The sequence below is a fragment of the Lithobates pipiens genome, unplaced genomic scaffold (genome assembly GCF_037356315.1).
Source record: "Lithobates pipiens isolate NorthernLeopardFrog02 unplaced genomic scaffold, aLitPip1_a1.2 Scaffold_13, whole genome shotgun sequence".
Lineage (NCBI taxonomy): Eukaryota > Metazoa > Chordata > Amphibia > Anura > Ranidae > Lithobates > Lithobates pipiens.
Window position 1 is genome coordinate 511,219,198 of NW_027507718.1, and position 25,613 is coordinate 511,244,810.

Below are 25,613 nucleotides of genomic sequence, written 5' to 3' on the forward strand. Positions count from 1 at the left end.
AATCCGATCATTCTGAACTGGGTGACGTCAAACACATACGTCGGGACTACATAGAGGCCAGTAGGCAATAGCTTTTGTCCCCAAATTTATTCTGCGCATGCGTGGCTCTTTGTGCGTCAGAATTCGAAAAGACTGTTTGTGATCTCACTGCAAAGTATATTCCCATGGGCAATAAGTTTAAAAGGCTAAAAATAAAACCGATGTGGCTCACGGCCAAAGTTAAAACTATAAAAAATGAGCTTTTAAAAAAATATAAAAATGAAGGATCACTAGTGTCATTTAAATGTTACAAAGAATATAACAGAATATGTAAAAAGGAAATCAAGGATGCAAAAATTAAAAATGAAAGACACATTGAAAAAGATAGTAGGACAAACCCCAAAAAATTCTTCAAATATATTAATAGTAAAAAGGTCAAGTCTGAGCATGTAGGCCCCTTACAAAATAATCTGGAGTGAGTGACTGGGGACAAAGAGAAGTCTAACTTATTAACCACTTGCTTACTGGGCACTTAAACCCCCCTCAGTCCCAGACCAATTTTCAGCTTTCAGCGTTGATGCACTTTGAATGACAATTGCGCGGGCATACAACACTGTACCCAAATGAAATTTTTATCATTTTTTTCCCACAAATAGAGCTTTCTTTTGGTGGTATTTAGTTACAGCTCGGAGTTTTATTTTTTGCTAAACAAACAAAAAAAGATGCAAAAAAAAAAATCATGTTTTAATAGTTTGTTATAAAATTTTGCAAACGGGTCATTTTTCTCCTTCATTGAAGTGCGCTGATTAGGCGGCACTGATAGGCTGCACTGGTGGGCACTGATGGGCTGCATTGGTGGGCACTGATAGGCTGCACTGGTGGGCACTGATAGGCTGCACTGGTGGGCACTGATAGGCATAGTTAAGGCGGCACTAATAGGCACAGATAAGTCGGCACTGATGGGCACAGATAAGGCGGCACTGATGGGCAAAGATGGGCACAGATAAGATGGCACGGATGGGTGGCACGGATGGGTGGCACGGATGGGTGGCACGGATGGGTACGGATGGGCACCACTGATAGATAGGACTGATGGGCACTGATAGGTGGCACTGATAGGTGGCTCTGATAGGTGGCACTGCTGGGCACTGATGGGCGGCACTGCTGGGCACTGATGGGCGGCACTGCTGGGCGGCACTGGGGTGCAGCACCTTTGAGGCAGATTGTGGGCACTGCTGGGTGGCACTGCTGGGTGGCACTGTGGGCACTGCTGGGTGGCACTATGGGCACTGCTGGGTGGCACTGACGGGGGGCACTTACTTTTATTAAGTGGGGCACTGCAGGGGGCAGGTGGGCACTGTCAGGGGGCAGGTGGTCGCTAGCAGGGCTGGCCGTGATCGGGACTGATGTCCCGATCACGGCCGCCAGTGATCGGCTTTTTTTTTTCTCCTAGCGCTGTCAGCGCGAGGAGAAATAATAGCCGATTACCGGCTCCGCTATATCACATGATCATGTGATAAGGGGTCGGGATCGACCCCTTGCACGGATCGGTGATCAGGCGAGTCTCATGGACTCGCCGATCACAGAGCGCGCCGCGCACGCCCCTCAGAGGGAGCGCAGGGCGCTCGTACACGGGACGACGTCAATAGACGTAGTCCCGGAAAAGGAGATCCGCGATGTAGCCGTCAATTGACTATAGCGCGGATCTCAAGTGATTAAATACTTTCTTCAGCTCTGTGTATACAAAGGAGCATGGGGGGAGCTCATGTCTATAATGGGGGTGGTAGTGACGCAGCCCCAAATCCACAATGGCTCAAAAGTGATATGGTCCAGAAATATTTGGACAGAATAAAGGTGGATAAAGCACCTGGACCTGATGGCATCCATCCACGGATCCTAAAAGAATTGAGCTCTGTAATTTCACAGCCATTGTATCTAATTTTTAGGGACTCATTAATGACAGGAATAGTACCACTGGATTGGCACAGGGCCAATGTGGTGCCTATATTTAAAAAGGGAACAAAGTCTTTACCAAGTAATTATAGACCCGTTAGTTTAACTTCTATAGTTGGGAAGATACTGGAGGGATTAATAAAAGACCACATAGATGAGTTCTTGCAGGAAAAAAATATTTTAAGCAACAGACAGCATGGATTCATGAAAGACAGAAGTTGTCAGACAAATCTGATTTCTTTTTATGAGGTGGTAAGTAAAACCTTGGACAGAGTGGTGGCGGTGGACGTGGTATACTTGGATTTTGCAAAATCGTTCGATACAGTTCCGCACACACGGCTCATGTGTAAGGTAAAGTCTACAGGTTTGGAAATATCAGTTTGTAAATGGATAGAAAACTGGCTAAAAGACAGAATTCAGAGAGTAGTGGTTAATGATTCTTACTCTGAATGGTCTAAGGTTATCAGTGGTGTACCCCAAGGTTCAGTGCTGGGACCCTTACTTTTTAATATCTTTATAAATGATATTGGGTCTGGGATCAAATGTAACATTTCCGTCTTTGCAGATGACACCAAGCTATGCAGTGGAATAACGTCCTTACAGGATGTCTCCAATTTACAAGGCGACCTCAATGCTCTGTCTAATTGGGCGACTATGTGGCAGATGAGGTTTAATGTTGAGAAATGTAAAGTTATGCACTTGGGAGCTAAGAATATGCATGAATCATACATGCTAGGGGGAGTACAACTGGGGGAATCCATAGTGGAGAAGGATCTGGGGGTTTTGGTAGATCATAAGCTCAATAATAACATGCAATGCCAAGGTGCGGTTTCCAAAGCGAGTAAAGTCCTTGCCTGTATAAGAGAGGTATGGACTCCAGAGAGAGAGATATCATTTTGCCCCTGTACACATCATTAGTAAGACCTCATCTGGAATATGCAGTTCAGTTTTGGGCACCAGTTCTCAAAAAGGATATCGGGGAACTGGAGAAAGTGCAGAGAAGGGCAACCAAACTGATAAGAGGCATGGAGGAGCTCAGCTATGAGGAAATATTAGAGGAAATGAATTTATTCACTCTTAATAAGAGGAGAATAAGGGGGGATATGATCAACATGTACAAATATATAAGGGGTCCATATAGTGAACTTGGTGTCGAGTTATTCACTTTAAGTCAACAAAGAGGACAAGGGGACACTCTTTACATCTAGAAGAAAAGAGATTTCATCTCCAAATACAGAAAGGTTTCTTCACAGTAAGAGCTGTGAAAATGTGGAATAGACTCCCTGCAGAGGTGGTTCTGGCCAGCTCAGTAGATTGCTTTAAGAAAGGCCTGGATTATTTCCTAAGTGTACATAATATAACTGGGTACTAACATTTATAGGTAAAGTTGATCTGGGGAAAATCCGATTGCCTCTCGGGGGATCAGGAAGGAATTTTTTCCCCTGCTTTAGTAAATTGGATCATGCTCTGCTGTTTTTTTTTTGCCTTCCTCTGAATCAACTGTGGGTATAGAATTGGGTATATGGGATTGTATGATATTATTTTTTTTTTTTGTGGTTGAACTGGATGGACTTGTGTCTTTTTTTTCAACCTGACTAACTATGTAACTATGTAATTCTATACACACGATCGGAAAAAGTCAGATTGGATTTTTCATTCCGGGACACTGTATTGTCCCAGAATGAAGGTGCCCGGGACCAGAGACAGAGGTGGCAATTGCGGGACTAAATGGTTTTATGGCATTTTTGGGCTACAAATGGTGGAGCTCTCTACTCATGCATGCTGGATGCTTATGTGGTCATTGTTTGCAGACAGGAACTTGCAAGTCCTACTTTGTTTTTGCTGGCCGACCATATACTGATTGGAATAGTAATGCCCTGTACACACGGTTGGAAATTCCGACGGGATCTAGCAGGCTTTTTCCGTTGGAATTTCTACCTTATCCAAAATGAAAAAAAGTTTGGGCCCAACCTGTGACCCGAGGGCCACATGAGAACCTTTGGTTTTTGCACTGTGGCCCTCAGATCCAGCAATGGGAGATCTGATTTGCAATGAGTCAATAATATCTGTGATCTCTAGCAGTTTATTTTAACATGTCCCCAGTCTCTAACGGCTTGACTCCAATCTCCAACAACTTCTGTAGCACAGTCTATGACCATCTTCCCTTGTAAGCCTTTGACAGTCTCTCTGTTTTCAGCCCTTTGGTGATATTAAGGGCCACTTCTGAAGCCCCATATACCTTGTAAGTTGAAAACCATTGATTTTGGTAAAAACACTATACACCCCCTAGAGCACTCACCTTTACATTGTCCAGCACCACCAGAGGTCCATTCACACCGCACACTGTCCGATAACCTATGGGAGAGAAAAAGCAATATATTGGTCTTGGTTTGGGACTTTTGCAGAATGATTCGAAACATCTTCATGCAACCTGCCCAATTCATCACTCTTCTCAGTGGGGAGCCTCTTTATTTACGTCCGTGGCCCCATTTGGGAGGTTTTAACTCACTTCCTGTTTTACCAAGACATGAAGTCAGGAGAAATCTCTCTAATGCTGCGTACACAAGGTCGGATTTTCCGATGGAAAATGTTCGATGGGAGCTTTTTGTTGGAAATTCTGACCGTGTGTAGGCTCCATCGGACATTTTCCATCGGAATTTCCGACACACAAAATTTGAGATCTGGATCTCAGATTTTCCGGGAAAACAAAATCCGTGTTGGAAATTCCGATCGTGTGTACACAATTCTGAAGCACAAAGTTCTACACATGCTCGGAGTCAAGCAGAAGAGCCGCACTGGCTATTGAACTTCAATTTTCTCGGCTCGTCACCGCATTCTTGACATTGGGAATTTCCAACATTTGTGTGACCGTGTGTATGCAAGACAAGTTTGAGCCAACATCCATCGGAAAAAAAATCCCATGGATTTTGTTGTCGGGATGTCCAATCGTATGTACGAGACATAACCCGGGCACAGACAGCAATCAGTGGGTTGGCGTTAGAGGTTTATTACTAACTTCACTAGCTGCATGCTTGTTCCAGTTTCTCTAAGGCAGCCTTTATCAACCAGGGTTCCTCCAGAGCAGGGATCTCCAAACGAAGGCCCTCCAGCTGTTGAGGAACTATACAACCCTTGAGACATTTCAAAACTCTGACATTCGCAGACATAACTAGGCATGATGGGAATTGTAGGTCCTGAACAACTGGAGGACTGTAGTTTGGAGACCCCTTCTCCAGAGGTTTCTAGGGGTTGCTTGAGCAATGTCTGCCTCTAAGCCCTTGTACACACGGTCGGAGATTCCGACAACCAAATCCGTCAGGGTAATTCCGACGGATTAATTCCGGAAGCGGTCCGGAAGTGATGTTGCATACACACGGTTGGACTAAGTTGTCGGAAAATCCGATTGTACATAACGTGATGACGTTATTTCGTTACGACGGGACTACGTTCAGGCTAGTAGCCAATAGCTTTGGTCTAGGAATTTGATCTGAGCATGCGTGGCACTTTGTCCGTCGGAGTAGGCTACACATGATCGGAGTATGTCCGATCGGAGCATTTTGTCGGAAAATTTTACCGGCAAGTTGGAAAACTTGGTCCGTCGGATATTCCGACGGAAACAGTCCGATGGAGACCACACACAGTCGGAATATCCGACAAAACGGTCCGATAGGACACATTCCGTCGGAATCTCCGACCGTGTGTACAAGGGCTCAGACTTACACTTATGATTTTTTTAACTTTCTGTAAGGGGGGCATTCTTCCTTCTAATGTAAGAGTTACTTTACTGACCACCAATACACAGAGGCACTTTTCCACTGATCGGTAAGGTTAATGTTGTTTTTACAGGGAAGGGTAGTATCAGGGTTATGGGGAAAATTTATTTTAACATTACCCCCGAAGGAGCTGCTAGATAGGATGGCTCTTCTGTTCTTTGTCTCAATCTTCTCAAGAACATCAGCCCCTCTGACACACCAAGTTGAGTGTACAAGCATACAATATCAATGGAAACCACTGAAAGTAATACTTGGTACCCAATAGAAAACCGGAACCAAACCAGGTACTAAAGGCAAACCTAATATATTATCACCCAAGATGGTTGGTAACTAGGCAAGCATAACATTTAATAGCAATGGTAATAACACAATTTAGCGTACCAAGTGATTAAGGACTAGGCATACAATGACATTTGGAGCCTAAATTATCATAAAAAATTCCTCAAGTGTACCAGTAAACAGTATTAAACTTTAAGAAAACATATAGGAGATTAGACATGAGCACCGTCAATAAATTTGTTTCGTTATGTTCCGTTACGGTTCGTATTAAAATTAATTCGTGTCCGAAATTCCGTTTCAATTCGTACGAAATACGAATTGTCGTTAGGTTTGTTAACTTGTACGAACGTTCGTTCCGATGAATTTAAAGGCAAAAATATACCTCAGTGACAGTCGATGCTGATGGAAGTTTGGTTTTTATCCGAAATACGAAATTCCGTTGAAGAATTTCCTATCTGAAATACAAATTTTCGTTAAATGAGGGGCTCCCACCATCCCTGTGCTATGCTGACTTCCTTCTTCGGATTCGTAAACAAAAGTTTGTATTTCGTACAGAATTGGGACACATGGCAGTTCGTATTTCGGATCCTCCCGAACGTACGAATTTAGGGAAATTTGTACGAATTTGAGATTCGTACAAAACAAATCGCACATGTCTATAGGAGATATGGGACTTAAAAGGTGCGAATCATTAGAGACAACAAGATATAAAAAATATATACAAATTTTATTAAATAAACAACACCATTAAAAGTAATGCATACAGTACAGTCCTGGCCATGGATGTGTGCAAGGCATCCTATTATGGACAATGATCTACTGAAATCACTTTCATGTTTTCTACATGTTTCGCTGTATGGCTTCTTCAGGAAAGAACGTGAGAATTCAATGAATAACGTAGTAGTAAACTTTAATCTACCGTGACACACAGGGTATTGCACTGTCCAAAAGAAAAGGAGGATGGTGGCAATTATTACAGAAGGGGCAGTCTTTTGAGATATCCTTCTGCCGGCTATCATTCCGGACCCCCACAAGTGTGTTGTTGCACTTAATGACAGTCCCGGTTAGCCTGAATGCAGTATAGGTACAGTAGGTTCGACGGTCTTCCCGACTGACTTTCGGCGGAGTTCTGACGGATTTCCCAAATGAACGGACTTGGCCACACATAAGCACACCAAAGTCCGACAGATTCGAACGTGATGAGGTACTACTGGACTAGAATAAGGAAGTTGATAGCCAGTAGCCAATAGCTGCCCTAGCGTTGGTTTTCGTCCTTCGGACTAGCACACACACAAACGGATTTCTCAATAGGAACTTGGTCTGGCGGAGTTCCGGCCCAAAAATTTGAAACATGTTCTATTTCTAAAGTCTGTCAGATTTTTGGACAGCAAAGGTCCGATGGAGCCCACACAAGATCGAATTGTCTGACGGATTTGTTCCGTCAAACCTTTGCTGTCGAAAAGTCCGGTCGTGTGTACGCGGCATTAGAGTGACATAGAGGGTTAGTGTCAGGGTAACATGAAGGGTTAGTGTTAGTCTTACAGGGAGGGTTAGCCTGAATATTAGGGTTACATTGAAGGTTAGGGTGGGGGTTACAGGGAGGGCTAGTATTACTGGTAGTATTATGGTTACAGGGAGGTTAGAGTAGGGTAAGTACACTATATTACCAAAAGTATTAGGATGCCTATCTTTACACACACATGAACTTTAATGGCATCCCAGTCTTAGTCTGTAGGGTTCAATATTGATTTGGCCCACCCTTTACAGCTATAACAGCTTCAACTCTTCTGGGAAGGCTGTCCACAAGGTTTAGGAGTGTGTCTATGGGAATGTTTGACCATTCTTCCAGAAGCGTATTTGTGGGGCCAGGCACTGATGTGGAAGCGAAGGCCTGGCTCGCAGTATCGCAGGTTAAAGGTAGGGTTTGTACGAGTTATGGGTTACAGAGAGGGTTGGTATTAGCCCATGTACACACGGTCGGACATTCCGACAACAAAATCTGTCGGATTTTTTCCGATGGATTTTGTCCGAAACTGGTGTTGCCTACACACGGTCGGACAAAGTTGTCGGAAAATCCGATCGTTCGTAACGTGATGACGTTATTTCGTTACGACGGGACTACGTTCAGGCTAGTAGCCAATAGCTTTGGTCTAGGAATTTTATCTGAGCATGCGTGGCACTTTGTCCGATCGGAATTCTCTACAAACGATCGGACAAAGTCCGATCGGATCATGTTTTGTCGGAAAATCTTTATATCCAGCTCTCAAATTTTGTTGGTCGAACATTCCGACCGAAAAAGTCAGATGAAGCTCACACATGGTCGGATTATCCGACAACACGGTCCGATCGGACATTTTCCGTCGGAATGTCCGACCGCGTGTACAAGGGCTTAGGGTTAAAGGTAGGATTTGTATGAGTTATGGGTTACAGTGAGGGTTGGTATTAGGGTTAAAGGTAGGATTTGTATGAGATATGGGTTACAGTGAGGGTTAATAGATGATAACATAAAAAATATTAGGCAATAATTCAGCCATATAAGTAAATTGACACCCCCCCCCCCCCCATTAAACACAGAGTATTAAAAATTAAAATTAAAAAAATGTCCAACCCCCCCAAAAAATTAATAAATCAATATCTGCCAATGGTATTGGAACATTTTCAAGCAGTAAATTCTGATTTCCTAGTACACTGGCGTTCACCTATTTTGTTATTCTTCCATTTCTCCGTAAATGTTGCAGACAAATAGACAATTTTCAAAGTTTAAAAGCGCATTAAGGAAAGTTTTGCTTCATTGCTAAGCCCCTGACAAGGACGCTTTTTTTTTTCCAAAGGAGATCCAGCATGAGCGTGAAATTCTGAAACAGATCAAAAAAACAGAGAATCCTAGCCCGGAAAACTCAAATTTCAGTAATTGAGGGGTTCAGCGGAGCAATAAACAAAAAAAAAAAATATATAAGAAAAAAAAAACTTTCCTCTGTAAAATAGGCTTTGTGGGTGGGCTGCATTTTTCGAGGAGGAAAAAGGGAAAAGCTGTTGCGAGTGATTGCCAATTTTGTAAAAGAAAAAAAAAAATCAAGTCTTTCAGGCTGACCCCCATGCACACACCCACCCAAATTTCACAGTTGCTGTCACAAGTAATCACCATTAGGCCGAGGAATAATGCGTTATTAACTCTCGTCTGGGCGGACAGGAGGGGATCTGACAAAAGAGGAACTAGGTTCGACTTTGTACAGCCACTAATTGTCTTTTTTCTCTGGACATCTGTGCGGCGGTGGGCGATTTCCCTCCCTCCGGGCGAGGAGAGACACATATTTCTGTCCCCATGAAAGGAGGTAAAATGTAAAATACATAATACCAGCTTATTTATTAAGAAGGAGTCCAGGATTTCATAAAGAGACTGTACTGCATTTTACATTTGAAAAAAAAAATCTGAAGCCTGAAAACCGCCGCCATAAAATGCCTGCTATTGCCTTAATTAGCACGATAAACGGAAAATGGTATTAAATACTTACCATAATTTTCCTAACCTGACACCAATCCATGGGAGCATACATGTGGTAGTATGCTGTCATGTTGGTACCAGGAAAATGGAAAATTAAATAAAATACTTACTGAAATTTTCCTTTCCTAGCGCCAATCCACAGGGGCATACATGTGGTAGTATGCTGCTATGTTGGCACCAGGAAAATTATATAAAATACTTACCACAATTTTCTTTACCTGGCGCTAATCCACAGAAGCATAAATGTGGTAGTATGCTGCCATGTTGGCACCAGGAAAACAGAAAATTAAATAAAATACTTACCGCAATTTTCCTTTCCTAGCACTAAACCACAGGAGCATATATGTGGTGGTATGCTGCCATGTTGGCACCAGGAAAATTATATAAAATACCTACCATAATTTTCCTTACCTGGCGCTAATTCACGGAAGCATGCATGTGGTAGTATGCTGCCATGTTGGCACCAGGAAAATTATATAAAATACCGCAATTTTCCTTTCCTAGTGCTAATCCACAGGGGCATACATGTGGTAGTATGCTGCCATGTTGGCACCAGGAAAACTGAAAATTAAATAAAATACTTTCCTGAAATTTTCCTTTCCTAGCACCAATCCACAGGAGCATACACGTGGTAGTGTGCTGCCATGTTGGCACCAGGAAAATGATATAAAATACTTACCACAATTTTCTTTACCTGCCGCTAATCCACGGAAGCATACATGTGTTAGTATGCTGCCATGTTGGCACCAGGAAAATGGAAAATTAAATAAAATACTTACCATCATTTTCCTTTCCTAGCACCAAACCATAGGAGCATATATGTGGTGGTATGCTGCCATGTTGGCACCAGGAAAATTATATAAAATACTTATCACAATTTTTCTTACCTTCTTACCTAATTCACAGACGCATAGATGTGGTAGTATGCTGCCATGTTGGCATCAGGAAAATTCTATAAAATACTGCAATTTCAGTCTGCAGGGAAACATAAGCAGGAGGAGCTTCTAATCCTCTGCTGCTGGTCACATGTTCAAAAAAAATAAATAAAAACAGCCTTTGGAATACAGAGTGAAAACTAATAATTCATATAAACTGTTTTAAATTGTCACACAAATATATATTGGAAATCAAATCTTTATTATTTTTTGGCAATAACTCGGTGTGGTCAGATTTCTGCCAGTCACAGACTGTGTCACGCCCCTCCAGCCTGTGTTTTAGACTAGGAGGGAGGTGAAGCCTACATTAATCTACATGATATCCCGCCCCCCATTTGGTTTAGCTGGTTAGTGAGCATGCATGAGGATGGAGGGATTGGACTGTCGTTTACCACTGTGTATACAAAAAAAAAAAAACATTCCAAATCCGTGGACTCTGGGTGTGTGAGTGGCGGGTGCTGCAATGACGTCACACATGCGTGCGGGAGCCTTCGGCTCTGGCACAGTGCTCTTAAGGCTCTGGCACAGTGCTCTGAAGACTCAGAGCACATGCGCCAGTGATGTAACTGCTGCATCCAGTATGAATATCTCCTAAACCATTGGGTCTCCAAACTTTCTAAACAAAGGGCCAGTTTACTGTCCTTCAAACTTCAGGGGGGCCGGACTCTGTCAATGGGAGAAGAAAATGTCCTGCCTTCAGTGGGAGTAAACGATGCCCCATGACTGGTATCAGTGGGAGGAATAGTGCCCCATCATTTGTATCCATTGGAGGAATAGTGGCCCATCATTGACGTCCGTAGGAGTAATAGTGCCCCATCGTTGGTATCAATGGGTGGAACAGTGACCCATCATTGGTATCAGTGGGAGGAATAGTGGTCCATCACTGGTATCAATGGATGTGCTGCATCATTGGTATCAATAGGAGGAATAGTGTCTCATCGTTGCTATCAATGGGAGGAATAGTGTCCCATCATTGGTATCAATGGGAGGAATGGTGCCTCATAATTGGTATCAATGGCATAAATAGTTACATAGTAAGTGAGGTCAAAAAAAGACACAAGTCCATCAAGTCCAACCCATGTATGTGATTATATGTCAGTAATACATTGAATATCCTGTATGTTGCGGTCATTCAGGTGCTTATCTAATAGATTCTTGAAATTATAGTTGCCCCCCGCTGAGACCACCACCCGTGGAAGGGAATTCCACATCCTTGCCACTCTAAAGCCCCATACACACTATCAGATTTTCTGCAGATTTTTTCCTTCAGATTTACCAAAACTGTGTAGTACAAGGGCCTGCCCGATTGCATACTAATTGAAACTCCTAAGGTTTGACCTCATATTATATGGTTTTGGCAAATCTGAAGGAAAAAATCAGCAGAAAATCTGATAGTGTGTATGGGGCTTTACAGTAAAGAACCATCTACGTAGTTTAAGGTTAAACGTCTTTTGTTCTAATTTTAATGAGTGGCCACGAGTCTTGTTAAACTCACTTCTGCGAAAAAGTTTTAGCCCTATTGTGGGGTCACCAGTATTGTATTTGTATATTGCAATCATATCCCCTCTTAAGTGTCTCTTCTCCATAGACGTCCTCCCAGAACCCCGCCCCCTGCATGCCACCTGCGGCACACATCGGGCACGTATCATTCGGACACAGCTAATCACAGATTTGGGTAAAGGGCCAATCACTAGACATGTGCGATTAGTTTTGTATGAATCGAAAATTCGTACGAATTTCTGGAAATTCGTACATTCATACGAATCCTAAATACAAATTTTTATGCTTACGAATTTCATACGAAATACGAAATATCGTTAACGAATTTCGTATCCAAATTAACAGAAACATGACTGGTGTTTTGTTCACCAATCAGAGGAAGTCAGCACAGCACAGGGATGGTGGGAACCCCTCATAATGGACACACAGCAGGTGTACAGACCCGGGAAGTGGGAACTCAGCGCAGGGACGTAATGATAAATTCATCATAACGAACATTCATAATTGTTACGAAAAGTTAACAAACCTAAAAGTTAAAAACCCAGGAAGTCAGCACAGGGATGGTGGGAACCCCTCATAATGATAAATTCATCATAACAAACTTATTTTATTTTATTTTAACGAAAAGTTTACGAATCTAACGAAAATTCGTATTTCGTACGAATCCGAATTAAATTTCGGACACCAATTACGAAATACAATTTTTTTTTCATATGGAACAAAACGTAACGAAACAAAACAATTTTTTTGATGGCGCCCATGTCTACCAATCACAGAGGATCACATGTAAACAGACTCATGTGCAGGACCGGCACTCCCACTAGGCAAACTAGGCAACCATCTAGGGTGTGCTGCTGCTTAGGGAGCGCAGCCATGGCCCACTGACTTCTGGGGCGCAGGAGGGGAGGCGGAGGTTCCGGGCATGAAGTCAGCAGAGTAGATTGGCACAGCTGGGGAGGTGGAGGAGGCGTCGGGCATAAGTTTGGCAGAGGAGGCGGGCACAGCTGGGTAGGCAGGGGAGGCGCCGGGCATGAGGTCAGCGGAGGAGGCGGCGTGCACAAATGGGGAGGCGGAGGAGGTGGAGATGTAGCTGCAGTCCGGTGAGTCTCTGATCCTGTCACCTGTGCGACCCTAGGCAAGAGTGGGGATGTTAGTCTTGCCTAGGGCGCAAAATAGTTAGGCACTGACCCTGCTCACGTTCTGTGTTTTTCTTTTTTGTTTGTTTTTTTTGTTTAGCAAAAAAAAAAAAAAAAAAACCATTAGTGATTAAATACCACCAAAAGAAAGCTCTATCTGTCCCAAAAAATGATAAAAACGCCATATGGGTACAGTGTTGTATGACTGCGCAACTGTCATTCAAAGTACAACAGCACTGAAAGCTGAAAAAGGTCCATAAAGACATGGATGAGTGAGTTTGGGGTGGAGGAACTTGACTGGCCTGTACAGACTCCTGACCACAACACAATGGAGACTGCGAGCCAGGCCTTCTCATCCAACATCAGTGCCTGACCTCACAAATGTGCTTCTGGAACAATGGTGAAACATTCCCATAGAAATTACCACCAAAAGAAAGCTCTATCTGTCTTAAAAAAAAATTAAAAATGTAATTTGGGTACAGTGTTGCATGACCGTGCAATTGTCAGTCAAAGTGCGACATCTGAAAAGTTGAAAATTGGCCTGGGCAGTAGGGATGAGCTGAACCCCCTGGTTCGATTTGCAGCAGAACATGCAAACTGGCAAAAAATTTGTGCGAACATGTGAACACCGTTAGTCTATTGGACGCAAACGTGAAAAATCAGAAGTGCTCATTTTAAAGGCTTATATGCAAGTTACTGCAATAAAAAGTGTTTGGGGACCCAGGTCCTGCCCCGGGGGTCATGTATCAATGCAAAAAAAAGTTTTAAAAACAATTTTTTTCGGGAGCAATGATTTTAATAATGCTTAAAGTGAAGCAATAAAAATTAAATATTCCTTTATATAGTGTGCCTGGGGGGGGGGAGTGTCCTTAGTATGCCTGTAAAGTAGCGCATCCTTCCCACGTTTATAGCAGTACCACAGCAAAATGATTTCTAAAGCAAAAAATTTCATTTAAAACTGCTCATGGCTGTATTGTCGGATCCCAGCAATATACATAAAAATACCAAAATACCAGGGGCAGAAAAACTGGGCCTTTGGTTTTGATGGCGCCAGCACACTGTAACCCCTCACAGTTACTCTTGTTGGGCACAGGAACAGGCCCAAATAGTATTTACATGCCCCTGTTAAGTAGGGAGATAAAAATCAGGCCTTTGGTTTTGGTGGTGCCAGAACGCTGTAAGGCCCTGTACACACGGTCGGACTTTCCAATGGAAAATGTGCGATTGGTCTGTGTTGTCGGAAATTCCGATTGTGTGAGGGCTCCATCTGACTTTTTCCATTGGAATTTCCGACACACAAAGTTTGAGATCTGGATTTAAAATTTTCCGACAACAAAATCCAATTGTTTAAATTCCGATCGTGTGTAGACAATTTCGACGCACAAAGTGCCACGCATGCTCAGAATAAATTACGAGACGAAAGCTATTGGCTACTGGCCTCTTTATCGTTCCGTCGTACGTGTTTTACCACCTCGTTCTGAACGATTGGATCTTCCGACAACTTTGTGCGACTGCGTGTATGTAAGATAACTTTGGGCCAAAATCCGTCAGATTTTGTCGTCGGAATGTCCAACCGTATGTACAGGGCATAAGCCCTCACAGTTTCTCTTGCTGGGCACAGGAAAGGGCCCTGCTGTGATATATTATATCAAAAAAATTAATTAAATGCCTGTACAAACAGGGGCAGAAAAATTGGGCCTTGGGTGGTGCTGGTGTTACAACACTGTAACCCCTCACAGATACTCTTGTTGGGCGCAGGAACGGGCCCTGGTGTGAAATATTACATCAAAAATATTAATTACATGCCCCTGTTAAACAGGGGCAGAAAATTGGGCCTTGGGTGGTGGTGATGGTACCCTATACCAAAAATATTTTTGGAAGCTAGCATCATCAAGATTGGGGAGGAATAGGATAGTCAGCATAGGCAGTCTTCTAGGGATCCCCTATCCATAGCAAATTAAATCAGTTACATCAGCATCAGATGCTTGATAGCTGCTGAACCAAGACTGATTCATTTTTATGAATGTGAGCCTATCAATGGACTCTGTGGACAAGCGCAATCTTTGATCTGTTACAAACCCTCCAGCAGCACTGAATGTGCGCTCAGAAAGAACGCTGGATGCAGGACAGGCCAGTAGCTAAATTGCATATTGCGCAAGTTCTGGCCAGTGGTCCATCCTCAAGACCCAGTAAACCAGTGGATGCTCTGTTGGAAATGTTTCCAAGTCTGCTCTTCCTCCTAGATATTCCTGCACCATAAAATGCAGGCGCTGGCGATGGTTGCTTGAATGATCAGACCTTGGTGTTGAGGACTGAAAAATTGTTTAAAGGCATCGGTCAGCCGGCCACCTTTTCCACCGCTCTTCCTCTGACTGACGAAGCCTCAGCAACACATTGTCCAGCAGCATGGAAATGGTAACCTCCCAGGATCTGGAAATGCGTTACACAAACCTTTCTTCAAGACCTCCTGAAGATGTTTCAAGCTCTGCTCCCTCTGCATGGGCAGGAGGAGTTCTGCAACTTTACCCTTGTAACGTGGATCAAGAAGGGTTGTAATGATCCCTCTCCTTGATACCACGAATCCTAAGGTCCTTTGGCAGACTTTGCAGAATCAGGGAGGCATGCAGCGTAAGTTTGCAGAGGCATTTGATTCTGAGTCCTCTGGGTCACTAAGGATCACATTATCCATAACTGCTGCCTCCCAGCCACGTACAACTCCTCGAGTTTCTGGGGACTTAAAACCATCCCTTGAAGACTGCTGTTGAGTGTTATCCTCTACATCCATGCTGACACAATCCTCCTCTTCTTCCTGTGTGTTTGGCGGGCCCGCAGGAATGCTATTTGGATAAAGGGGGCCTTGAGAGGAAAGGAAGGCCTCCTCTTCCTCTCACTGTTCTGCCTCAAGTGTGCTGTCTGTGATTCCACAAAGCGTGTGCTCCAGCAGGAAGACTAGAGGGACAGTATCACTGATGCATGCATTGTCGCTGCTCACTATCCTTGTGGCCTCCTCAGATGGTGACAGGACAGGGCATGCATCCTTAATCAGTAGCCACTGGCGTGGTGAAAAGAAGCCAAGCTCCCCTGACCCTGTCCTGATGCCATACTCGCAAAGGTATTCATTGATGGCTCTCTGCTGTGTGTGCAGCTGCTGAAACATTGCCAATGTTGAGTTCCACCTGGTGGGCATGTTACAAATGAGGCGGTTTGTGGGCAGGTTGCATTCCCTTTGAATGTCAGCCAGCCAAGCACTGGCATTGTATGACCGGCGGAAATTACCACAGACTTTTCTGGCCTGCCTCACGCCTGGGTACCTGCTCAAGAATTGCTGCCCCACCCTATTCAGGACGTGTGCCAAACATGGAATATGGGTCAAGTGTCCCTGTCAGAGGGCGGAGAGAAGGTTGGTGCCATTGTCACATACAACCATTCCTGGCTGAAGCTGGCGTGGCGTCAACCACCTCAAAGCCTGCCCTGCAGAGCTGACAGAATCTCTGCCCCAGTGTGGCTCCTGTCCCCTAGGCAGACCAACTCAAGCACTGCATGGCATCTTTTAGCCTGACTGCTTGCATAGCCCCTTGAGCGCTTATGGAGCACCGCTGGTTCAGAGGAGAAATCTACAGAAGAGGCCATAGAGGAAGAAGTAGAGGAGGGGTGGAGGAGAGAGCTGTGGCAGAATCACCACTAGCATTTTGGAGGTGTGGTGGCAGAACAACCTCCAACAACACTGAACCCTGTCCTGCATCCTTTCCAGCTGCTAGCAGAGATACCCAGCCTGCTGGACCATGAGTCAGCGGGGATATGAACCTTACTGCTGACGCCCTGCCCAACAAGTCCAAAACTTTTCCTTCCACATGCCGGTAGAGAGCCGGAATGGCCTTCCATGAAAAGAAATGGTGTTTTGAAACCTGCCACTGAGGTACAGCACATTCTACAAATTCACGAAAGTGGGCAGAGTCTACCAGCTGAAAAAGCAGCAGTTGCAGTGCTAGCAATTTGGCCAAGCTAGCATTTTGAGCATGTGGATGGCTGGGACCGAATTTCTTTTTATGGTTCAGCAACTGGGTAGGGAAATTTGCATGCTAAAATTAATTGGTGGTGTACTTATAACAGACTGGCTGCAAGTACTTCGGACACCTATTGCTAGACCTTCATTCCTCTCACTGCAGGTTTTTGAGAGGACTGGAGGTATTGCAGGGTTAGAGATTGCAGATGAGGAGCAAGGAGAAGTCCGCCTTTTTCTTTGATGTAGGTCTTTCAAGTGCTGATGCCAACAGACTGCATGGCAGGTCGTCAGATGTCTGGTCAAGCATATGGTGCCCAAGCGGCTGCTGTCCACACTTGATGCATTTCAGACATACAACAGCAATGGTACGATCTGCTGCACACGTGTCGAAAAATGCCTACACCAAGGAACTTTTAAAAGTCAGCGGGGAGTCAGCAGCGACCTACACCCGCGGAGCTCTGCAGTGTGATGCAATAGGATGGCTGCCATTAAGCTGCCCCCTAGAGGACATCCTGCTGCTTCAGAGTTGTGCTTCCTCTTCCTCACTTTCCTCCTCTGTTCTCTCAGGCTCCCAAAAACAGTCAGTGACTTCATCATCACCTCCCTCTTCGTCACTTGAGCAAACTCGGCAGTATGCTGCAGCTGGGGGAACATGACTGCCAGTTTATTGTCCTTCTGTGGCACCCCCTCTCTCTAGGCTCACCTTACTCCCTTCCTCAACTTGGGAACCAACATGGGAGCCTTCAAATCATTGCGCATCCTCCAGAAACATGTACCTGACACTGTGGTCGAATAATTCTGGGGACTCCTCTGTGCATGATGGTGGGGCTACAGAAGCAGTGACAGGGGACAAGGAGCCAGTGGAATAGGCCGCTTTGGCAGCTAAGTTGGAACTACTCTGAGTCTGGGTGATAGAGGATGAGGAGGATGAGGGCGGCTTTGTTATCCACTCCACCACCTCTTCTGCATGTTGTGGCTCAATAACAAGACCAGCAGCAGCAAAAAAGGACAAGCCGGCCCCACAGCCATCTGCAGAGGATGCACTATGTCCACGACCACCACTGTTGACTGTAGACACAGAGGCTGCTTGCCCTATACTATACATCACTGAATGCACTGTATATAAGGGCTACACTGAATGCAGAGTATATATATATATATATATATATATATATATATATATATATATATATATATATATATATATATATATATATATATATATATTAGACTGTGTGTGTATATATATATATATTAACACACCGTCTGAAGTGTATTAGAAATGGTACACACTGTATTAGAGATTGTGTACACCGCCTGAAGTGTATTAGAAACTGCTCACACTGTATTAGATACTGTGTACACCACCAGAAGTGTAGTAGAAACTGTACACACCATATTAGATACTGTGTACACTGCCTGCACTGTATTAGAAACTGTACTGGGACTGCACTGTATTGTGTACTGTGTACACCACCAAAAGTGTAGTAGAAAGTGTACACACTGTATTAGCTACTGTGTACACCGCCTGCACTGTATTAGAAACTGTACTATGGATGTACTCTATTGTGTACTGTGTACACCACCAGAAGTGTAGTAGAAACTGTACACACTATATTAGATACTGTGTACACTGCCTGAGGTGTATTAGAAACTGTACACACTGTATTAGATACTGTGTACACCACCAGAAAAGTAGTAGAAACTGAACACACTGTATTAGATACAGTGTACACCACCAGAATATTAGTAGAAACTGTACACACTGTATTAGATACTGTGTACACCACCAGAAAAGTAGTAGAAACTGAACACACTGTATTAGATACTGTGTACACCACCAGAAAAGTAGTAGAAACTGAACACACTGTATTAGATACTGTGTACACACCGCCTGCACTGTATTAGAAACTGTACAATGGCTGCACTGTATTTTATACTGTGCACACCACCAGAAGTGTAGTAGAAACTGTACACACTGTATTAGATACTGTGTACACCACCAAAAAAGTAGTAGAAACTGTACAAACTGTATTAGATACTGTGTACACCGCCTGTACTGTATAAGAAACTGTACTAAGGCTGCACTGTATTGTGTACTGTGTACACCACCAGAAGTGTAGTAGAAACTGTACACACGGTATTAGATATTGGGTACACCACCAGAAAAGTAGTAGAAACTGTACATACTGTATTAGATACTGTGTACACTGCTTGCACTGTATTAGAAAATGTACAATGGCTGCACTGTATTTTATACTGTGTGCACCACCAGAAGTGTAGTAGAAACTGTACACACTGTATTAGATACTATGTACACTGCCTGCACTGTATTAGAAACTGTACTGCGACTGCACTGTATTGTGTACTGTGTACACCACCAAAAGTGTAGTAGAAACTGTACACACTGTATTAGGCACTGTATTAGAAACTGTACTACGGATGTATGCTATTGTGTACTGTGTACACCATCAGAAGTGTAGTAGAAACTGCACACACTGTATTAGATACTGTGTGCACTGCCAGAAGTGTATTAGAAACTGTACACACTGTATTAGCTACTGTGTACACCGCCTGCACTGTATTAAAAACTGTACTACGGATGTACGCTATTGTGTACTGTGTACACCACCAAAAGTGTAGTAGAAACTGTACACACTGTATTAGATACTGTGTACACTGCCTGAAGTGTGCATCACCAGAAAAGTAGTAGAAACTGAACACACTGTATTAGATACTGTGTACACACCACCTGCACTGTATTAGGAACTGTACAATGGCTGCACTGTATTTTATACTGTGCACACCACCAGAAGTGTAGTAGAAACTGTACACACTGTATTAGATACTGTGTACACCACCAAAAAAGTAGTAGAAACTGTACAAACTGTATTAGATACTGTGTACACCGCCTGTACTGTATAAGAAACTGTACTAAGGCTGCACTGTATTGTGTACTGTGTACACCACCAGAAGTGTAGTAGAAACTGTACACACAGTATTAGATATTGGTTACACCACCAGGAAAGTAGTAGAAACTGTACATACTGTATTAGATACTGTGTACACTGCTTGCACTGTATTAGAAAATGTACAATGGTTGCACTGTATTTTATACTGTGTACACCACCAGAAGTGTAGTAGAAACTGTACACACTGTATTAGATACTATGTACACTGCCTGCACTGTATTAGAAACTGTACTGCGACTGCACTGTATTGTGTACTGTGTACACCACCAAAAGTGTAGTAGAAACTGTACACACTGTATTAGGCACTGTATTAGAAACTGTACTACGGATGTATGCTATTGTGTACTGTGTACACCATCAGAAGTGTAGTAGGAACTGCACACACTGTATTAGATACTGTGTGCACTGCCAGAAGTGTATTAGAAACTATACACACTGTATTAGATATTGTGTACATCACCAGAAAAGTGTATACCACCAGAACATTAGTATAAACTGTTCACACTGTATTAGAGACTGTGTACACTGCCTGCACTGCATTAGATACTGTACAATGGCTGCATTGTATTTTATACTGTGTACACCACCAGAAAAGTAGTAGAAACTGTAGACACTGTATTACATACTGTGTACACTGCCTGCACTGTATTAGAAACTGTACTGCCTCTGCACTGTATTGTGTACTGTGTACACCACCAAAAGTGTAGTAAACTGTACACACTGTATTAGATACTGTTTACACTGCCTGAAGTGTATTAGAAACAGTGCATCGCCGAATGCACTGTAGTTATAGGCCACAATGGATGCAATGCACTGTAGTTATAGGCCACAATGGATGCAGAGTATATATATATATATATATATATATATATATATATATATGTATATATAAAAAGCAAATACCCTGCTACTAACTGAATAACATGCCTGCTTAATCTAACTCAAGCTATCTCTCTGTCCATGCCAACAACACTACACACGGCCACCGTGTAAGCAGCCTTATATAGTGTGGGGCATGGACTTAGTCCCCCTGAGCCATGATTGGCCAAAGGCAACCTGCCTTTGACCAATTATGGCTCTCTCAGCAGAGCACACTGTGATTGGCCAAAACATGCAGGTCAGGTGCATGCTTTGGCCAATTATCATACAACAATACACTGCAATCTCGCAGTGCATTATAGGGCATTCCGCTGCGCTCGAATTTCCTGCGAACACCCCATGTTTGCTGTTCTGCGAACGGGCGTACACTCGATGTTCGAGTCGAACTTATGTTCGTTTCGAACATCGAGCTCATCCCTACTGGGCAGGAATGGGGTTAAAGTGCCCGGTATTGAAGGGGTTATTAAATATGTAGGTACTAGAAATAGAAGCACTCTTGGGTTTTGAAATTATTATATCAAATATAAGCTTATTTATTGAGTCCAAGGCATGGATAAATATGGACAGAGATCCATCAAAACGCTAGACTCAATCATTTTAATAACATAATATAATCCAAGGGTTCTTCACTGCACTCTGGGACTCAAGTAAGTGCAATTCCCCAAATAGTTCTCTATTCAGGTACGGGACATAGAAGTACTCATGGGTCTTGAAACACAGATATCAAATAAAAGCTTTTTGATGGATCTCCATCCATCTTTATCAAGGCCTTGATAAAGATGGACAAAGATCCATCATAAGATTGAATGCAATAAATAAGCTTTAATTTGATGTCTCCATTTGAAGACCCACAAGTACTTCAATTTTTTATACCTGTATGGAGAACTACTTGGGGGAATTGCACTTACTTGAGACCCAATAGGGTTATAAAAAAATGCAAGGGTGTGCAGAGGCGAACCTTTGGATTATATTATGTTAAAAATTCATATTTAAAATTTACCTGATTAAAAATAAGGAATTGCACTTACTTGAGACCCAATAAGGTTATAAAAAATGCAAGGGTGTGCAGAGGCGAACCCTTGGATTATATTATGTTAAAAACTCATATTTAAAATTTACCTGATTAAAAATAAGAACCTTTTAATTTGTGTTTTGTTTAAATATAAATTAGTAAAGAAAAAAATGTCTACATGATAGCTATAGGTTTCCTTTAGGAAGCTAGCTTCCCTTGCTGGGAGAATAAACTGCTGAGGAGGACGTTAAAGTCGTTCCCTGGAAGTATTCAGCTTTTTAGCTGCTCCGTTTTGCCCTTTGCTCCACAGCCATTGTGCAAAGTGTCAGTCTGGACTGTGTTGTCAAGCTCGGCCGGCCTATCCTGAGCTAGAAGCCCCTGTGAAAGGCCCGGCGGGGAATCTCAAACTATTCCACTAATTAACAGCGCGGCTCAGGGTTCCCATACACACCTGCATGGTCATGTGAGCGAGGCCAAAGAAAAGGCCCATAGAAAGCCCAGGGACTGGCCATGCGTGAAGAGGCTGGAACAAACAGGGGGACCTAGCAGCCGCAGCGAAGGCTTGGCCAAGACCGATCCAGACGCACAGTCCTTGCCTTTCTTTTGCTCTCGGGAAAAGATTAATTTGCAAGTGTCAACGCTTCTTTTGTCGTTATCCTGTTTGTGTGGCCTTTTGTCTGCGGCTCACATGTCGGCCCTTCCTCACCTATCCAATGCAGCTCCTCCAGTTGTCAGCGGTCCCCGCTTTCCAGGGACAACTAGAGGATTTGGAATCTTGTCTCTGAAAATGTGCTACCACCAATACTGGAAGATAGGGGCACGCTTGCAAAACAACAATGAGTAATTGTACTTTCAAGATGTAAATCCTAACTGAAGAAAGCATTGTGTTCCGTTAACAACTTACATTTTTTAGAAATAAAGCACTTATCCTCCTTTCACTTCTCCTCCTTTGTTGCATCTCAGCACTGCTAATCTCATGGAACTTATTTTCAGCCACTTCCTGCCTATATGCACTCTAGCAATGGCTGCATGGCTTTCTCAGGGTGGGCTTCCTGATGGTGGCCATGGTGGAACATGCTTGTGTAATGTACATGTAAGTGGGGTGCAGCGCGGTGTGGTGGCAAAAATTCACACAGCCTGGTGCAATGGAAAACTTTTATTGGAATAGCATAGAAAAGTTCACAACAAACCCAGCGGGAAGGCTGCCCAGTCTGGTGCACTCACGGTTTCCAGCAATGTGGAGGGAGCAGGTATCAGCTGGACTGAGAGCATCTTTTAGGAGAGCAGAAATGCGGCCTGGCCATCTTGTGCCCAAGCTGGGTGAGGTCCAATGAGGTGCAACCCTACGCTTTCCCTCCTCCTCAGGAAACTATCCTTATGCTTGTACTGTCCCTAAAGGTGGGATACCTTTCTTTACTCTACCAACTCTACTACTCAACTCTACTCTACCAAAAACAGGCTCTGCCTGACCCAAGAGGGCTGCCAGAGTCACATAGGGCAGCAGCATCCAATCGGATTGCTTCCCATGTGACCCAGGAAACCATAGAGGAACTCTGTTCCTCTTGACTTCCTCTCCAGTTACAGGGCCACTGTGAATGAGCGCCATCTGCCGTGGAGAGAGCAGACTGCATCTGCCTACATGCATGTAGGCAAGACTAACTGGTTGGTGGTAGTTTAACCACGCAACTTTTTTATCATGTGACCACTATGAGTGGCTCTCACAGTGGTCACATGACATGGAGTCTATCTTGATGGCTACCAATCAGAAAATGTGACAGAGAGCAGTGGGAGTGTTCTCAGCACACAACCTCCTACATCCATGGGCACAAAAGTGCGGAGCCCACTTTTGGCGAAAGCGAATAGATGAGACAACATCTTAGGAATCCGGTTTATATAATGAGTAGTAAATACAGCAATGCGATAGCTATGCCCAGTGTATCCATGTGAACATCAAGGCACTTTTACAGTTCCAAGGTATTTCAACGAATTAGTCACATGTGCTCAAAGTTTGCTTTCCTAAACAGGTCTTCTCAGTGGGTTTCCCAGATAGGGAACTAGGCTGGCAACACAAGGTGCAAGTGCCAATATGGGTAAAGGCTGGCAGAAAGGTCTTTCCTCAAACCAAGTGGCTTTCAGGGGTTACAGGCCCAACCCTAAGCTGAATTTCCTTTACTGCAACCTTCACCTGCAATAATCTTTCCTCTCCATAGCTCTGGCCCTACCTCACACCCCACATATTGAAGAAAATGCCCATGCAGAGGCTATATATAGCCAATATGGCTGCCTATATCATTGGAGGGCTCTGTGTCCAACCAGACACAGCCTCTCCCAAGATGGCCACCGGGAGCCCAGTGCAGGGGACAACAAAGTCTTCTGCAGGTTTCTGTGACACTCTTCCTGATGCCAAGTCAGGAACTATAGCTAGTGAGTGTTTCTTCTGCCTTTAGCACCCCCAGGCTTTGTGTATCTATTGACATATAGAAGCTTACAATAGCCTGAGGACTCCTTACCCAGGAGATCTGGGCCAATCCCCAAGCATCAATATTGTCACATTTAACAGAAAGGTGACCAAGTAGGGGGGACACTCCATTCACGTAGACTGTGAAGCTGCACAAGAGCTCTCTGGGATTAAGGGGCCAATTTACAAGAAGATGTGTGCTGAGCATGTGCAGGGAGAACCTCCTGCTGTCACATAGACCTGGACACAGCTCGTTTCAAGGCAGAAATGGATCATTCACAACACAACCTAGGCAGACGCCTGGATCAGTGGTTCAGTGGATGCCCAGGGGGCCCAGATACAGCTTTCATACTCTTGCAGTAAAGCACGAGGGTAGTGCAATTGGTCAAAGATGTGTACCTGTCTGTTACTTTGAAGGGAGAATGTACTTTTAGGTAGTTGCTGACCCATAGGACCAGTAAAGATGATGCAGTGTGACTTTTTTCCTATTGCTATACTTATTGATGTCTATTGAATGGATGGGGTGGAAATAAAACTGCAACCTTAGGAGACCATCATTCTACCATAATATGTTTCTAGGTAAGCGAGAGGTGAAAGGCATTTATCGGGATCCCCTAACTGCCCCCTATTGGAAAGGTCCTTCATTGAACCAGGTGGTTTTCATGGGTCACAGAACCAATCCTTAGCTGACCCTCCTCCACAGGAACCTTTCCCTTGCCCAACACATTGCAGGGAATGCTGGAATGACACTGAAGGGGCTATGTATAGCCAATATGGCTGCCCATCTCATGGTCCAATCAGACAGAACCCCCCCTCCCCAAGATGGCCAACAGAAGCCCTGTGCAGAGGACAATTAAATCCTCTGCAGGTTTTAGTGACACTGACAGCCCAATGCCTAGGTCAGGAACTATAGCCAATGAGTTTTTCTTCTGCTTTTTAGCACCCACCATAACCCTTAGGGTAAGCAGGCATTGTGTATCTATTGGTTTTCATAAGCTTACAATTGGCAAGGACTCCTTGCCCAGGAGACCTGGGCCAATCGCCAAGCACTGGCTATGTCCACATTTTAAAGAAATGGCACTAAATGGCTCTCTGGGATTTAGGGGTCCATTTACAAGATATGTGTGCTGAGCATGTAGGCAGGAATGGATCACCCACAATCTACCTAGGCAGAAGCTTGAGTGTAGGCATTCCTTCTTCTGATAAAAAGGTCAATAGCTGGGAATGTTGCA

General features: G+C 43.8%; 1 protein-coding gene across 1 annotated transcript in view; it reads right to left on the minus strand.

Annotated features, from left to right (window-relative positions):
• The window catches only part of ATP6V1B1 (ATPase H+ transporting V1 subunit B1), a 167,627-nt gene that overhangs the window by 78,051 nt on the left and 63,963 nt on the right, over positions 1-25,613 (minus strand). The window contains exon 2 of the mRNA XM_077478057.1: positions 4,232-4,287. Coding sequence (XP_077334183.1) covers positions 4,232-4,287 — 56 coding nt within the window. The remainder of the gene's footprint in view (positions 1-4,231; positions 4,288-25,613) is intronic.